Genomic DNA, 16,178 nt, shown 5'->3' on the forward strand with positions numbered 1-16,178 from the left:
CACACACCCGTATCCCACCACTTAGATACTTAAGAAGTGCATAGGGGAAACTGAGGAACACACACAGTATTCAGAGAAAACATTAAGAACATTCCCACTTCGTGACACAAAGCTCCTAATCTCCCCACATCCACCCTCCCACTCACCCTCCTTTCTCAGTCACCATGGGCAGCGCCTTGGGGGTGGTCACTCAGGCCATGAACTGGGCTTTGCCTTCGATTCAGCCCTCTCTGTAGCCCCACACTTCCGAGTCATGTCTGAATCTTACCACTTCGTCCTTTACAAATGTCTTCAAGACCTGGCCTTTCCAATCTGGTAATACAGTTGACAGAGTTCAGCAGAAAAATAGAAGTCTGAACTCGCCCCTTGCCTAACCGTTGCCAGATGGTAATGGCTGGATGGGTCTGTGGCACAGGTAGATGAACTATGCAAATCCAGGGGACTGTCAGACTTTAAGGTTTCTGCAACCAGAGACCATGTCTACACTAAGAACACTACAGCAGCACAGTAGGAAATCCAGCTCCCGAGGTCGACAGAAGCAATGTACCATGGACCTAGCGCTGTCTTCGCCGGGGGCTAGGTTGGCTTAGCTGCATCTCTCAGGGGTGTGGATTTTTCACACCCCTCAGCAACGTAGCTGGGTCGACCTAATTTTTCAAGTGCAGACCTGGCCTGTGGCTGTGGGCCTGTTCGAGCTCCCGCCAACCTGGAAACTCCATGAACAAACACTCATTTAGAAAGAGTCCTCCCCCATAAAAGACCACTCCTTGCCCAGGACATACAAATGGTCCACTGGGGTGGGGGTGAGAGGCTGGTGCTGGCACAGGACAGAACCTGGGTTCTTTGGTGACCTAACTGTGCATTGGCAGACTGTCCAATATTGGGGTTTGTTTTGAAAGTGTCGCCTTAACTTAGAATCTCCAGGCTTTTGAACCTTAGTGGTTTTGAGAAAACTACAATATTCTCTTAGTACGGGGAGTTTTCCCCTCCCGTGATACTTCTCTCCCCTGCCACCGTTAGCTCCAGTTTAACAAAAGTGCTCCCCTCCCCCATCTATGAATTTCCTCAGGTCTTTGAGGATGGCAGGGGGTGGGCGGGGGGTGGAGCTTTTCAAAGTTCGTTCTGTGGCAGGAATTTTTGCAGGGTTTTAATCTCCAGATCAGGCCCAGACGGGGCTTAAAATGTCTCCACTGGACTCTGCCCTGGTCCCTTCAGGTCCTGCTGAAATGGCAGCTCAGCCTGGCCCAAGACTCTGGCCCTTTGTGCTCCAGAGTGGGAGGTGGGTGAGTTAGTCTCTGCAGCAGCTGAAGGGTTAAAGGAAACCATCTCTCATGTCTGGGGAGCTGCAGCCCCAGCACTTCCGCAGGGAGGGTGTTTGTGAGAAGAGGGGAAGTGCCCCAGCCACAGAGAACAGCACAGCAAGAGCTAGGACTGGCAGAGTCTCCTTCCATGTCGAATTAACTTATGGGCTCAAAGTTTCAGAACTGGAGGATGGAGCTTCGTGCTCTGAAAATGGGAGCTCAGCTCTGTACCTGCTTCTGCCCTGGAGACTGCAGAATGTGCTTGCGAAGGGCCTTGCTGCACGGGCTGGTTGTGGGCATAATCCCCCCGTGTGCCCCATCCTGCAGCCCTGGTTCACGTGAGCCATCTCACTGGTGCTCTGACATCAATGGGGCTCCTCCAATGAGTGAGGGAAGAGGAGCCAGGACTTAGTGTATGTGTGTGTGTGTGGTGGGGGGGGGGGGGTTCTGGTAGCTGTGCATGCAAATGTCTGTGCGCTTCTGCATGTGCATTTCCAGTGCACTCAGATGGGCCTCTACCCTTTGAAACACCAACCGAGATGTTTCCCCTCATCACCATTCGCCCTTATGCCTGGCATCTGCCCGAACAATAAACTGTCACCACATTGATGCTCTGGACACATTTAACTATGTGAATAATGCTGAATATGGGGCCCAGGAGCTACCACTGATCTCCAAGCATGGGTCAGCTCCCCAGGACACTCACACCCCACTGGCTTTAGGTTGTCTTAGCAAACAGGAATCCTGCAAATGCTCAATGCTCCCCACGGCCACAGTAATTCTTGTTATTTACAATGTTGGTAATGTAGCTTTTGGTAAGTCATTTCCTCCTGTTTAAAACATAAAAGTTATTTTCAATATAATTGGAATATCCCCTACATCATCACGAGGGTTTGAACACTGGTCTTTCATCACTGCAGCGCAGCTCTTCACCACTTGAACTAAAGAACTAGTTACAATAGCTGGCAGCAGCAGTAGGCTGTTACCGTCCACACAACATCCACAAAAATAGTGGGTTACATATGCATGAGTAGCCCCATATTGCAGACAGCTTAGTCAAGCACATAGATGGGACACTGTGACATTCCCCTGGTGTTGTCTAGACCGGTGATCTGCTAGGTCACTCCAATCCTCGACTCTGGGAGCCAGCCTTACCCTGCTCTGCTGTGGGAACCCCCACTCCTGGGCTGTTCACACACAGCCTCTAGCATGTAAGCTGCTCCCAGCTACATGAGTGAGCACTTTTGGCCAGTCACTGCTTGCATTTTGCAATCAAAGGACACTAGCCAATATCTCCGGTCCCAGACACAACCCTAGGAACCTCCATCTTGCAGTGTCCAGTTAGGCCTGCTGGACGCTGCAAGCTTATATGAGTTTGTCAATTTAACAAAGAAATTGATATGTACCAGGCTTGTTATCCCAAGGGGAGGCTCTGACATGCTTCAAACCAAACGCACTGCTTCAGGTAGAATAAACAAACAAATTTATTAACTGCAAAAGATAGATTTTAAGTGATTATAAGTCAAAGTACAAGAAGTCAGATTTGGTCAAATGAAAGAAAAACAAAACACATTCTAAGCTGATCTTAACACTTTCAGTTCCCTTACAAACTTAGATACGCCTCACCACAGCTGGCTGGCTGCCCTTCAACCAGGCTCTCCCCTTTGATCAGCGCTTCAGTCACTCGGTGGTGGTGTCTGTAGATGTAGGTGGAAGAGAAAGAGCACGGCAAAGGTCTCTCCCTTTTATCATGTTCTTTCTTCCCTCTTGGCTTTGCCCCCACCCCCCGCTTCAGAGTCAGGTCAGCATTACCTCACTGTAGTCCCAAACTGACCAAGGGAAGGGGGGTGACTCACTTGAGAGTCCAATAGATCCTTTGTTGCTGCCTAGGCCAGTGTCCTTTGTTCCTGTGAAGCTGGGCTGGGTTTGTCCCATACATACCCTGATGAGGTGTGTACTGCCATTCTGCTCCTGGAGAGTTTTGCCTGAGCTTCTTTTAAGCCATGAGGACACATTTTCAGCCTCATAACTATATACCTGAAATTACAACCTATAACATTACTATAACAACAATGCTCAGTGCGTCATGAGCCTTCCAAAGACACCCAAGATGACAAACTTTGCATTGGATACCACACAATCATATTATAAGGATGAACATGGGGGTGCAGGGTGTTCCTCTAAGGTACAGAGTGTCACAACATGACGAGTGGCAGTGGAGTTATTCCTAAGCTACAAAGGCAAGAGGAGTGCAACATTCATCTTCCCATGTGTTAGTAGCTACGACACGTGATTGCTTGTGGCATTCATGGAGGTGCTGACCACAGTGGAACACCGCTTTTGGGCTCAGAAAACAAGCACTGAGTGGTGGGATCACATTGTCATGCACGTCTGGGATGACGAGCAATGGCTGCAAAACTTTCGGATGAGGAAAGCCACATTCGTGGGGACCGTGTGTATGAGTTTGCCCCAGCCTTGCAGCCCAAAGACATGAGAATGAGAGCTGCCATGTCGTTGGAGAAGCACATGGTGATTGCACTGTGGAAGCTAGCTACTCCAGACTGCTACTGATCGGCCGCTTACCAGTGCGGAGTGGGAAAGTTGACCATTGGACTCTGAAAGGCCGTGACTCTGGGCAACATGCGTGACATCGTGGGTGGCTTTGCACAAATGGGCTTCCCTAACGACCACTTCACTCAGCCACTGCCTCTTCCTCCTCCTCCTCAGACCAACCACAACAGCACCTTCTGCCTCAGCACCGCAGCCCCAATCCCAGCCAAGTGCCAAGGGGAGGCCAGAGGGCAGGGGGCTGGAGAGTGAGCCGAGCCCACACTCATCTGTAGTGGTGTGTCCTGTCCCATGGGGCTGTGCCTGGCTCCCCATTGCAGGCTGAGTGACGGGTAGGCTCACTCTATAGCCCCTCCCCCCATTGCCCCTTTCACAAGACTGGGTTTAGGGTCACAGTGCAGAGGTGGAAGGTGTTGCTGCAAGTGGTCAGAGCCCCCAGGTCACAACACCCACAGCAGGGAGCCAGGCCCAGCCCTGTGGGACAGAAGACACCACTGCAGGGTTTTTGCGGGTGTCAGTGCGCCCATGAACCCCTGATCAAACCACCCTGGTATGAACTTCTCCTCATGTCTGTGCTCCTCCCATGTCTCATTCTTTACAACCCACTAGATGGGCTCTCTGGCCTGTGAGCCAGACATCAGCAACGACTTGCTGTTAATGGTCAGGATGCTCTTAGCAGGTAGCTGAAGAGATGTGCAGCTTTCCGAGTCATAGCAGACACTGTAAATTCCTCCAACCAAGCCGAAGAGCTCTGGGATCTGCGTGCCCCCAGGAGCGGGTCATGGGGCTCCCAGAGGGGAACGTCCCCAAGGCATTTCCTTCCCAGGCCCCCCTGAGGTGTGCAGCTCTGAGCATGCTGAGATCCACGGCTAGAGCTGCATAAACTACGAGGGGCAGGGGTCAAAGATAAAACCCGAATCCTCCTACAGCCTGACAATGTGCGTCCCCAGACTGTGCCATCAAAACGGAGACACTCAGGCTGTACCTTCAAAATGAGATCAACTCTAGCTTGTCAGAGTAAGCCAAAAAGTCTGGACACCAATGGCTTCTGGGAAAACAATGCAGCAGAAACCAAGGTGCAGCACCTGGACCTTTCTAGCAGTTGGCCCCAAGCCCCCAGGTTGCCTATATAGGGCTTGATCTTGCTTCTATCGGAGTCAATGTCAACACTCCCATGGAGCCCACAGAGAAATAAAGCTACTGTGACTGCACTAAAAATCCTGCCTCTGATGCTCTTACCTGAGCTGTCGACTCTTGATGCTGGTGATCTGGCTGTTCAGGCACCTTAATTCTGGCATTTCACAGTGTTTACATGCTTGACTTCACCACCAGAGCTTTTTTTAAATGTCGTTCTCTGCATGGAATTGAATCTCAGCTGTGCCATCGTGCAGTGCCAGCCTGCACTGTACGGCCTGCCTGCAGAGTGCCCTCACTGCGGGCAAGGCAGAGTACAGGGGCTGTAGCTTAGGCTACACTTGCAACTGAATGACAAAAGTTTTGCTCTGGCAAGTGCAAGTGTAAACGGCGATTTGTCAACACAGCCTTGTCGCGAACAGCTGCGCAGTGTAGACATAGCCGAAATGGTCTCCGGTTTACACTGTCTAAAGGACAGGAGAATTTGGCCAAAGCTTGCCACACAAAGCAAAGTGAGGTTCAAAATGGCAGGGGCTTTGAATCCTTAGTGTCCTGTAGCATTTATATTTACAGAAATTTCCAAAGCATCCATAACCCTGACTTTCTACCTGAGCTTTGTGAAACCCCCTCCTCTCCTGAAGGAGCCGAAAAATCCTTCAGTGCACTTGTAACCCTCTGGTGAGTGTGTGTCATTCACACCCCCCTTGATGGCTGACCCACAGGGTTTGTGGGTTTTTACAGCTCTGAACTTCACAGACTGACTCTTTAGCTCCAGCTGTAGAGACTTGTGCTAAGCGCTGTAGGTCCCCACTTCAATCCCCAGGGAGTGTTGGGGTGGGTTAGACAGTTCCTGCCTGTGGGGCAGGGGATATGCTCTCCCTTCCAGCCTTCCAGCAATACACATCAGATTGGTTCATATTCTTCCCCCTCATTCCATTGCCCCCTGTTCTCCCATCCCTTCTCCTCACCTCCATCCATTCCTTCTCTCCTGCCCTCTCCCTGACCTTCCCCCTCTTTTACTCTCCTTCAGTTTCACTTTCTTATTTTCTCCCCCTCCTGGCTCCTCCTTTTTCTTCGTCTCCTTCTGTGGCTGGGACTAGCAGATACTTGCAGGCGGCCCCTCCCAGTGTCAGCACAAGCCCACACTGTGTAGAGACACTGGCAGGGAGAACAGATACTCACCCGGCTGCCATGGCCGCTGCAGTTATAGCACGGTTAAAACCAGGAAAAGGGCAAAAGGAGGATCTGTGTGAGAGACACAAGGAACCTCTCAAACTCTTCTGTGAGGACGATGGAGAAACTATTTGCTGGGTGTGTGAGAAATCCCGGGACCACAAGTCTCACACTGTGGTTCCCATTGAGGAGGCTGCCCAGGAGTACAAGGTAGGAAATGCTGTTGACTTTGCTTAATTAAACCCCTTAAGGACACCAGGTTTATCCTCCATCAATACAAGAACAAACATTCACCCCTGGCTGCCTAAGGTTAGACACCTAAATGAAAGGGGCCTGGTTTTCAGAGGGGATGAGCACTGGGAGTTGTGGATAATGGGAAAATATCCGAACTTTTTTTGCTCCAACACTGCAAGTTCCAACATGTAACAGAGAGAACAGGGCTGACGGCTCTTTGTGCACCTGCAACCCGTCTGCCAGGTGGAGAGGGCAGCAAGAACATAAGACCATAAGAACAGCCATCCCCGGTCGGAGCAAAGGTCCATCTAGCCCAGTGTCCTGTCTTCCGACAGTGGCCAATGCCAGGTGCCCCAGAGGGAATGAACAGAACAGGTGATCATCAAGTGATCCATCCCCTGTCGCCCATTCCCAGCTTCTGGGAACAGCTTCTGAACAGCTGATCCGTGGCAGGTGGGAGGTGCTGGGAGGTCGGGGGAGGGGCTGGTCTCCGGGTCGCCAGCGGGCAGGAAGCATTGCGGGGCAGGGGCAGAGCTGATCGGCGGGGCTGCCAGTAGGTGCTGAGCACCCACTATTTTTATTCCATGGTTTCCCCAGCCCTGGAGCACCCACAGAGTCAGTGCCGATGGTAGAAAAGAAACTTTAAATGAGAGGCGGGAAGTCACCCGGCATTAATTAAGGAAAATGCCACACGCAGGATTCATAAACATAAAACCGTGAGCAAAACACCCTCTCCAGTGTACGTTGGTCAGTGTCTTCTGCCTCATGTTCTGGAGTTCTACAACCAAAAGTTCCTTTGCTCTGCCCCTCTCTGCTCCCTCACCCCACCCCACTCACAGTGGTTGTCCTTGGTCAGTGAAGACTCAGAGTTCAGAGGTGCATCTGTGTGAGCTCACCTCCCACCCTGGTTGCGGGGGAGAGGATGAAGATGGCACCTTGCTTGCTCCAGTGTCCAAGCCAGGGCCGTCCTTAGGCATACGCAGCTGCGTAGGGCACCATGAAATTTGGGGCACCAAATTGCCCCAAATTTAATGGTGCCCTAGGCAGCTGCATCCTGCATACGTGGCAGCACCAGCCCCGGCACCCAGCCCTATCCCTCAGCTGGCCCTCCCGCGGGCTGTGCCCACTGCAAGGGGCAGGGCCATTCCTACGGGGGTGTGGGGCCCCGGACAACTCCCTCCACCCTGCCTCTTACCCGTCCCCCCTGCTCTGCCCCCGGCCTGCCCCCATTCCACCTCTTCCCCCAGCAACCCCACACTCACCAGCAGCAGCGGGAAGTGGAGCAGCTGGGCCCCAGCCTGATCTATTCCGCCAGATCCCAGCCGAGGCGCTCCGCTTCCCGCCGCCGGTGAGAGCAGGAGGCGGTCCTTTCCCCAACCCGAGCGACATGGCTAGGGCCGGGGCAAGGGAAGCGGGGCGGGCTCCTCCCAGCCCCCCGCTAATCCCCTAGGCCACTCTGGGCCTGTGGGGCCCCCAAAAGTGGCCTCCCACAGCTCCTGCCATCCATACTCTGGCGGGGGGGTGGCCTGGGCCCCATACCCCCCCCACGGGGGGGCTGCGTAGGGCACCCAAATGGCTAGGTACGGCCCTGGTCCAAGTACTCATTCTAGTGTCACCACCCTACCACACACCACATTGTCCCACTCCACCAGCCGCCCTGCCAGCCATCACCTGCTTCTCTGCTGTAACCTCTGCAGATCAGGGCATGTCTACACTTGCAATTTGAAGCAGAAAAAGTCTCCTTTTTGCACAAAAACCTAGACTCTTGAGGTTCTACGCTGCTCTTAGTGATTTTCAACTCTTCGTGGGGGAACGTCCTTGCTGAAGCAGGCTGGGCGGAAACGCTGTCCCACATCAAGTGATTTCAGCTCTAGTGATCACTTAACAAAACAAAAGACTCCGAATGGAGTCCACACTGCCCAGCAAGTCCACACTGCCCAGCAAGCACATCTGTCCCCACCTCCTCTTAACCTTCACAGGGGTCTGGTATCCAAGCCCCCTGCTTAGCGAGTTCAGTTCAGTGGAGGGTGACCCCCTCAATCAGGACAGGCTAAGCCAGGGGTGGCCAACCTGAGCCTGAGAAGGAGCCAGAATTTACCAATGTACATTGCCAAAGAGCCACAGTAATATGTCAGCAGCCCCCGATCAGCTCCCCTGTCCCGCTCCCGCGCCTCCCACCCACCAGCAGCCCTGCCGATCAGAGCCTCCCCCTCCTCCCTGCACCTCCCGATCAGCTGTTCCGTGGCGTGCAGGAGGGTCTGGGGGGGGGAGGAGCGAGGGCACGGCGGGCTCAGGGGAAGGGGCGGGAAGGGGTGAAGTGGGGGCAGGGCCCATGGCAGAGCCAGGGGTTGAGCAGTGAGCACCCCCCGGCACATTGGAAGGTTGGTGTCTGTAGTTCCAGCCCCAGAGTCGGTGCCTATACAAGGAACCGCATCTTAACTTCTAAAGATCTGCATGTGGCTCCGGAGCCACAGGTTGGCCACCCCTGGGCTAAACGCTACTCCGCTGCCCTTTACTCACACAGTAAAGAGAACACTATTTCATTACCCCCACATTCCATACTGAAGTGATCTGTAATCCAGCACCAGCCACAGTTGATCACTTTGGCAACACAGCCCTGTCTGCTGGTTACCTAGGCAGAGTTGGTGTGTTCATGTAAATACAGTCTGCACCTGAAGCCTTTTCCCCTCCCCAGCCAGCTGTCAGGGGAGAGCTCATTCAGACCCTGCTTGCACACAAAACAATCTGGACCCTGACACATCCCTGCATGTCAGTGGCACAGAAAGCCACAGCGGGTACCTGTGTCCTGCTCTTCTTTCTTTCTTTCTTTCTTTCTTTCTTTCTTTCTTTCTTTCTTTCTTTCCCCCATGTCCTGTTCTTCTCTCCTCCTTCAGCTCTTCCCAGTCCAGCAGCCCTGCTCCACTCATATTGACTCCTGCAGCCATTAGCCCAGATAACATCCGTAGGATGAGGGGGGGTCTTACAGCTTAGGTACACCATGGATGTACACGCCAGGGTATTATAACTGTCTGACAAAGTTGGGGCCACCTGTGTCCTGACACGGTTGGGTTTTGACAGCGTGGGTGGACAACACGGTTCTGGAACCACATTAAAGAAACATGTCATTGCTCCCATCCCATCTGGGGCTGTGTCTGTGCTGGAGAGTGGGAGGCCAGGGATGAGACGCTGCTGAGGTTCCCTGCCCTCACCCCGGGAGAGAGGGGAGGACATAGGCTGATGTTAGGGCCCTGCCCAGGGTTGCAGAAGGAAGGGAGGGAAATGGCCTGAATTCCCTCCCCACAGGGACCAGACTCACTGACACACTCAGTTTGGCCTGAACTGTCCCAAATTTCTGCTCCAAGTCCCTTCTTCATTGAGCTGCTTCTCTGCCCCAGGAACTCCCAGGCCACGTCGACACTGCAGGGGCTTCAGCAGTGCAGCTACAGCCCGGCAGCACAATAACCAGGGCGACCGAAGTGTTATGTTAAGATCAGGCCCAAGCCTCTGTGCTCACTGACAGGGCTCAGAGACAGCCAGGAAGTGCTGGCACTTCTCCGGCGAAGCACCTGCCTTGTTCTCCGGGATCTCAGCTTTCACTTTGCTTTAAACTGAGTCTCCAGCTGTTTGGGTTGTGAAGAAAACCTCAAAACTGTGACCCAGATGTAGGGGATGCAGAGAGCTGGGCACAGCAACTCTGAGAGGTGTGAACTGCTCCATTGCCTCAGTGAGGGGTGAACTCAGATGCCCAGGGATGATCATTTAAATATCAACACTGTTAATTATTTCGTTCCCCATGTGAGAGCGGAGAGGGAGAATTGCAGCTCGGCACCATTTATTGCCAGTGACGCCTCCTTCCGGTGCCACAAGCAGGTGATGTTTGGGAGATGCCACCTCTTATGTTCCCCCCAGTAAAGGAGGACCTGGCCCAGAGAGTCCAGCAGAGCCCAGGGGTATATTCGAGCCCCATGAGGGGAGCCAGGCCCCAGGAGCCCTTGGAGGCCATCAGCAACTCCATCCTGTTCTGAACATTGCACCATCTACTGTGAACAGATCATGATGTCCCCTTTTGGTGACTCACATGGGCGGAGCTTATTTGTGGGTCGAGCTTCAAAGAATCCAGACACATTTCCCTGCCCTCCCCCCCTCCGCCTTCTGATCCCTGCTCCTTTATGAAGCTGTTTTGCTGGATGCAAAGGCTGCTTTTCCACCTCCTGTCTCTCACTAGCCCCTGCTGGCTCCCTCCCTCCCTCACTGCTTCCCTGGACCAGCACTGCAGGGGTGTCAGCTGAACAGCACCCCAGGAGCTCTCAGCAGCTGCAGCCTGGGCCCTTGGGCAGGGAGGAGGAGAGAACTCCAGGGCTCAGAGAAAAGACAGAGAGTGAAATGGGGAGATCTCTGGCAGGGGGCTCAGGAGGGGGCTCTGGGGGGCTGCGAGGGGTGTTGCACAGAGCGGGGCTGAGGGGGCAGGAGCACATTGCTGTGCTGTGTGAATGAATCACACGCTGTCAAAGGGGAAGAGAGCCCTGGGTTAATACAGCTCTGGAGCCGTTATAATTATGGGTGGCCCATTCCCCCAGACCGAGTGTGTTCCCTGTTCCTCACTGACCTCCAGCCACATCACAGTTTCACCCTGCACAGTTAACGGGACTGCACTGGCTCAGGTGCTCAGCTGCTGCCTGAGGGAGGCCACATGGGAGCCTGGACAGACGAGAGCACAGTGGGGTCTTGTTCCTGGCCTGGGTCTGGGGTACAGTGGAGCGAGGTGCTGTCCCAGCCTCTTCACTCTCACTGGCAGGAGGGATAGTTCAGAACCTTCCCAGCTTTTTCCCTGTGGCCTGTGCTCAGGGATGGGAAACTTTAGCAAAAACACAGACTTTGAGAAGTCCTAAGTGTCTGCACGAAGCAGAGCCCCTGCTCTGAGACTGGCCTCTCTTCCCCCACGAGGCCTTTGGGGACGGCAGAGACGAGTCTGCTTTTACTGCTCCTGTATGAAATGCCAATATGGATAGTGCTGTCCATCGGACAGGCAGACTAATGGCCGTTTATCGCACACGATGCCCTTGCAGGTGAAACTCCAGGGAGCCCTGGGCCCTCTGAGGAAGGAGCTGCAAGAGGCCCTGGCTCTGAGGTCTAAAGAGAAAAAGAAAACTACAGAGTGGCAGGTGGGTGTCCAGGTTTATTCCTCCCTGAGCCCTTCCCCCTGCAGCGTTCCCAGGAATGCCGGGGCCCGTAAAGCTCCAGGATGAGGCTATGAACCTGCTCTGGTTGTTTGCTCCGTGGCACAGGCTTGGTGACGGCCATGGGCAGCGGATGCCTCCGGCTTTTGGGGAGGCCGGGCGTGAGTGCCGGAACCTCCCCGGTGCCCGGATCATCGCCCTGCCCACTGCTCCAGACCCATTTGGCCTCCTCTCCCCGAGGCTCCGACCATGCTCCCTTCCTGCTCTGCCCCATGCCCGGCCCCACTCCCTTTCAGCCCCCTCCCCAGGGGCTCCCCGTTCACTGTTGCAGCTCACTCCTCTCCCCCACCCCCTCCCGCAAGGCCCCCTCGCCTGCCGCTTGCTCCTTTCTGCCCCCTCCTGCCTTAAGGGCGAGTGACAGGGGAGGGGTAGAGAGGAGCAAGTGGCAGAGCCCCCCCAACAGCTGACGGGCGGCAAGCGGTGGGTGCTGCGGGGTTCGGGGGAAGAGCGGGAGCCAGGGCTCCGGGCGGAGCGCAGGCAGGACTCCAAAGGCGGCAGGTCTGCAGACTGCCTCCAAAGGGAGGGGCGCTGCATCCTGTTTGGGGAGGCTCAGCCTCCCCTGGCCTATGGTACCTGCCATCCAGGGTGCTGGCAGCATCAGGCTGTGTCTCCGGTGGGGATCTCAGCGCAGCAGCAGCTCGGGTAGGCGGAGGAGGAGGGGCAGTTCCTGGCCCTTGTACAGTGGTGCAGACCCACCCCTGAAATCTCGGATGGGGCAAATTCTCCATACTGGGTGCAGTGTTTTCACTATTCCATGGATCCTGTTTCCCCCCTGCAGGTGGGGAGGGTGTGTCGGCTGCTGCAGCCATCGGTTTTCAGTGGCCTCCATAACAAAGCTCTGCAGCTTCTCTGCAGGCTGGAGGAAACAGATTGTTCCTTCTCGCCCTGCTCCCACAGTTCCTGCAATCAATCTGCCCAGTGCCTGGGCCAGACACTGGAGCTGGGAGCTGGGAGGAGGATTTGCCCCCATGGGTGAGGTTCAGATTCACTCAGCTGGCTGGGCTGGGGGCACGCTGGGAGCTGAGCTCTTCTGAGCATCGAACCCAGTGGCGGGTGTGGAGCTCTGTGGAAAATCTGCCCCCAGGGTGCATCCACATGGCCCCAGCAGCTAGCTGCAGGCTAGTCACTGAGTGATACCCAGGGGTCCGGGTGGGCGTGTACAGCCCGTGCTGCTGTGGCTTCATAGCGACCAGTACCCGAGCTCGCTCGATCAAAGCTAGCTGGGGGGTGTCTACACACGGTGCTGTCAGACCTTCATTGCAGTGTGGACACCCCCTGAGTGAGCAGCGCCAGGGGCAGGTCAGTGTAAAGCCAGGTAGCACTCGGCCACCTCGCAGTCTCTGTTGCCATCACGTGGCCACTTCATCCCAGGCACCTGCTACTGTTACTGTGACTTTACCTGTGCTCGTCTCTAGCAGGTGATGAACCCGTGGGACAAAATGTCTGTTCTGGTTCGCCTGCCTATTACAGTGAAATCCCTGCAGAGAGCGTGGGGGGTGTGAGGAAGACGCTAGCAGCAGGGAGGAGAGGAGAAGCAGGTGTCCCACGAGTCAGATAAAAATGGCCATTTACAAGAGCTGAAATGCTCAGAGCTGGGTGCCCCGGTTCTGCATCTGAAGCCGTATTTAGAGCCCGGCGGAAGTGGGCTGGTTTCCAGAGGACAGAACCGCAGCAGCTCCCATTGCCCGCACCGGAAGCAGTTGGTGCTCAGTTCCTCGGACAATAGGGATTTAGATGCATAACAATTAACAGCCATGTTGAATGTGTCCGGCAAAGTTCCCAGCTGGCGCCATGGAGGCGGCTGCACCTTGGGACAGTCACTGGGTGGTTCTGAAACCCTTGATTATCGCCCAGTGAGAGCGAGTTACGTCCCACAGCACCAGAGGTCACGGCCCAATGATCAGTGTCACTCGGTGCAGAGTAACTGCAGCCCCAGCGACTGTGAGATGAGGCCCAGCAGGGGTGGCCAGTCACCCACTGAGAGGGGCCGTCATGGGCCTGAGCCAGGTGGGGAGTATCCCCATGGGCGGGAGCAGGGCCCGGGAGGTGACAGGACGCCATGAAGGATGCGTTGTCTGTGTCTGATGGGGGAAGATGTTAGGGGATATCATAATACTTGCACGACTCGAATTAGCTGTAACTCAACAGCTCCCAGGGGGCGGGAGGGGAAGGAGGCTGCAGGTCCACGGCCCTTTGCAGGGTCCAGGCCACTTGTACAAAGACTCGGGCAGGTGCCCACAGGGGCTCCTGAAGGAGCTGGGGCTTGTCAGGGCTGTACCCGAGTTGTCTGAGTGCCCTGTGGCTGCAGCGCTCCCAAGGGCGGGGTGGGGGTTGGTCTGGGGGATGGGTTGGTGTCCAAAGCCCATTGGCAGAGTGGCCCAGGGGTGCTGGAGGGCTGCGCTGGGGGCTCGGGTAAGAGGGACTTTTCCTAACATCACTGTGGCCCGAGTCACACTGCGGGGCAGGCTCACCCCAGGGTCACCCAGCACCTCTGGGCTGAGCTGCAGGGGAGCTAGAGAGGCCAGTGGAGAGCAGCCAGCCCCTCCCCCTGCCAGGATCATCACCGGCTCAGCATCGTTCCCACGGCTCCTTTCAGAGAGCAGGTGGGGACACAGCTGGCATCATCAACCCGCTGCTCTGTGAGCCTAGAGGGCTCCCTAAAGGCTGCGATCGCAAGGGCACTGGGCACATGGGCATGGGGCACTCGGCCAGGCTGGGTGAGGTCAAAGCCAGCGCTGACAATGCCCTGGGCGCCCCACACCCATGTGAGCCCCAGGATGGCACCCAAAGGACTATTAGCACCAGCCCTAGGTCCTGAACATTGCAGCCCTGGGAGCTGGTTGTCAAAGAAGGAGCATTGCCCACATCCCGCTGTGACGGGTCCCCTGGGTGTCTGAGTTCCCGGCACTTGGCACCCAAATCCCCCCACGGACGCCCCTGTGCAGCCCCCTGTAAATCTCTCCTGTTCCTTCGATTTCTCCCCACTCCACTGTGTCCATCCCATGCCACCTGCAATAACATACTGCGTCTTTACAAAGCACCCGAGACAACCCCACTACGGAACTGGCCATATGAAGTAAATACCCTTAAAAACTGATACTGATCTAATATCCCCTGTTTTGTGAACAGAGGCCCAGTCCGTGTAACTCAACATCTGGCTCACGTTTTCTCTGTGCCTTTCCTATTTTTCTATCTCAAGGGGAAAGTGAAGAATAAGAGAGAGATGATTGCAGGTGAATTTAACAAACTGCACACACTGCTGAGAGAGGAGGAGCAGCTGCTTCTGCAGAGCCTGGAGGAGGAGGAGAGGGAGACTCTGCAGAGTCTACAGGAAAATGTCACCAAACTCTCCAGGCAAAGCTCCTCTCTGCAGCAGCTGATCACAGAGATAGAGGACAAATGTCAGCAACCGGTTACGGAGCTGCTGAAGGTGAGATGGCATCAAAATTCTCCACCCATCCAGAATTATAACTCAGATCCATGGGTCTGGATTCCAACAATTAGAGTCAATGTGTTCTGTGGTTTACTGACAAACAGAACATGAGGCTAAGGGCTCCATCAGTTCCCAAATATCGCAGTTCATGTTAGAGGGGAATTCTCCTCATGGAGATCCAGTGAGGCCATGGGAGATTAGATGGATGATAGAAAAATGATACTGAGCTGAACCCATCCCTGCTCTGACTCCAGAACATTGGACCCAACACAGTCGATAAACAAAGATACTGATGGGTTTTGTCCCTAGAAGGGAGAACCCTTTAGCTAAATTCCTGTGTCCTCTATATATATGAAACAAGTGTTCAAAACAGTGAAGCCTGGGAGGGTTGATCTATTTTCTACAAGAAAGTTTGATGCCCAGAGTGAGACTCATACAGTTTTATGCACATTGTGTTAATACAGGACATTGATTCTCTTTTTCCTTTCAGGATGTGAAAAGCACATTGAGCAGGTGTGTTTCCTATGTTCATTGCTCTTATATTCTTGGTGGTGGTTCTGGGATGACGTGTGTACAGAGCAGCTGAGTGATGATGGGACGTTTTCTTCATAGGAGTGAGAATGTGAAACTCCAGGAACCAGAAGCTGTTTCTACTGACCTGAAGAACGTGTATAAAATTTCCCTTGACATGAGGGAAGCGCTGGAGAGATTCGGAGGTGAGTGGTGTCGACTGGGACATTCATCTGTATTGTGCCTGGGGATCTGGACAGAGCCTGGGACCCCAGGACACGCTTGCACCCAGCTGACAGGCTTGGAGCTGTGTGAGAGCTGGAGGCTGATGCGCTGAGTGCTGGGCAGTTTGCCTGCTACTTACGGCCACCTGCTGGTACTTGCCCAGGTGTCTGACCAGGCCCCATCACTGTGACATCCTGACCCCTCCGTGGCTGAGTTAATGGGTGTCCCTGAGCCAGGTGCTGTGAGGCCTGGACTGGGCCCATTGTGCTGGGAGCGGCACAGACTGGTAAAGGATGATGTGTCTGTGCCTCTCTCCTGGGACATGTGAGGGCTGCGTTGTGTGGCCACCGCTCAGCACTGCCC

General features: G+C 54.7%; 3 protein-coding genes across 6 annotated transcripts in view; 2 read left to right on the top strand and 1 right to left on the bottom strand.

Annotated features, from left to right (window-relative positions):
• Positions 1 to 16,178, bottom strand: part of LOC102936186 (butyrophilin-like protein 2) — a 1,677,894-nt gene that overhangs the window by 437,473 nt on the left and 1,224,243 nt on the right.
• The window catches only part of LOC114020220 (butyrophilin subfamily 1 member A1), a 1,361,724-nt gene that overhangs the window by 213,228 nt on the left and 1,132,318 nt on the right, over positions 1 to 16,178 (top strand).
• Positions 1 to 16,178, top strand: part of LOC114018520 (E3 ubiquitin-protein ligase TRIM39-like) — a 71,740-nt gene that overhangs the window by 34,016 nt on the left and 21,546 nt on the right. Inside the window, exons 1-5 of one of the 4 annotated variants that reach the window (XM_037914885.2) lie at positions 6,139 to 6,386; positions 11,477 to 11,572; positions 14,847 to 15,077; positions 15,571 to 15,593; positions 15,693 to 15,796. In XM_037914885.2, the coding sequence (XP_037770813.1) occupies positions 6,195 to 6,386; positions 11,477 to 11,572; positions 14,847 to 15,077; positions 15,571 to 15,593; positions 15,693 to 15,796 (646 nt within the window). In that variant the 5' untranslated portion in view covers positions 6,139 to 6,194. Of the gene's footprint in view, positions 1 to 6,138; positions 6,387 to 11,476; positions 11,573 to 14,846; positions 15,078 to 15,570; positions 15,594 to 15,692; positions 15,797 to 16,178 lie in introns of those variants that run through there. The other 3 variants (XM_037914882.2, XM_043528166.1, XM_043528165.1) reach the window with 3 other exon arrangements.

This window comes from Chelonia mydas, chromosome 14 (assembly GCF_015237465.2).
Source record: "Chelonia mydas isolate rCheMyd1 chromosome 14, rCheMyd1.pri.v2, whole genome shotgun sequence".
NCBI lineage: Eukaryota > Metazoa > Chordata > Testudines > Cheloniidae > Chelonia > Chelonia mydas.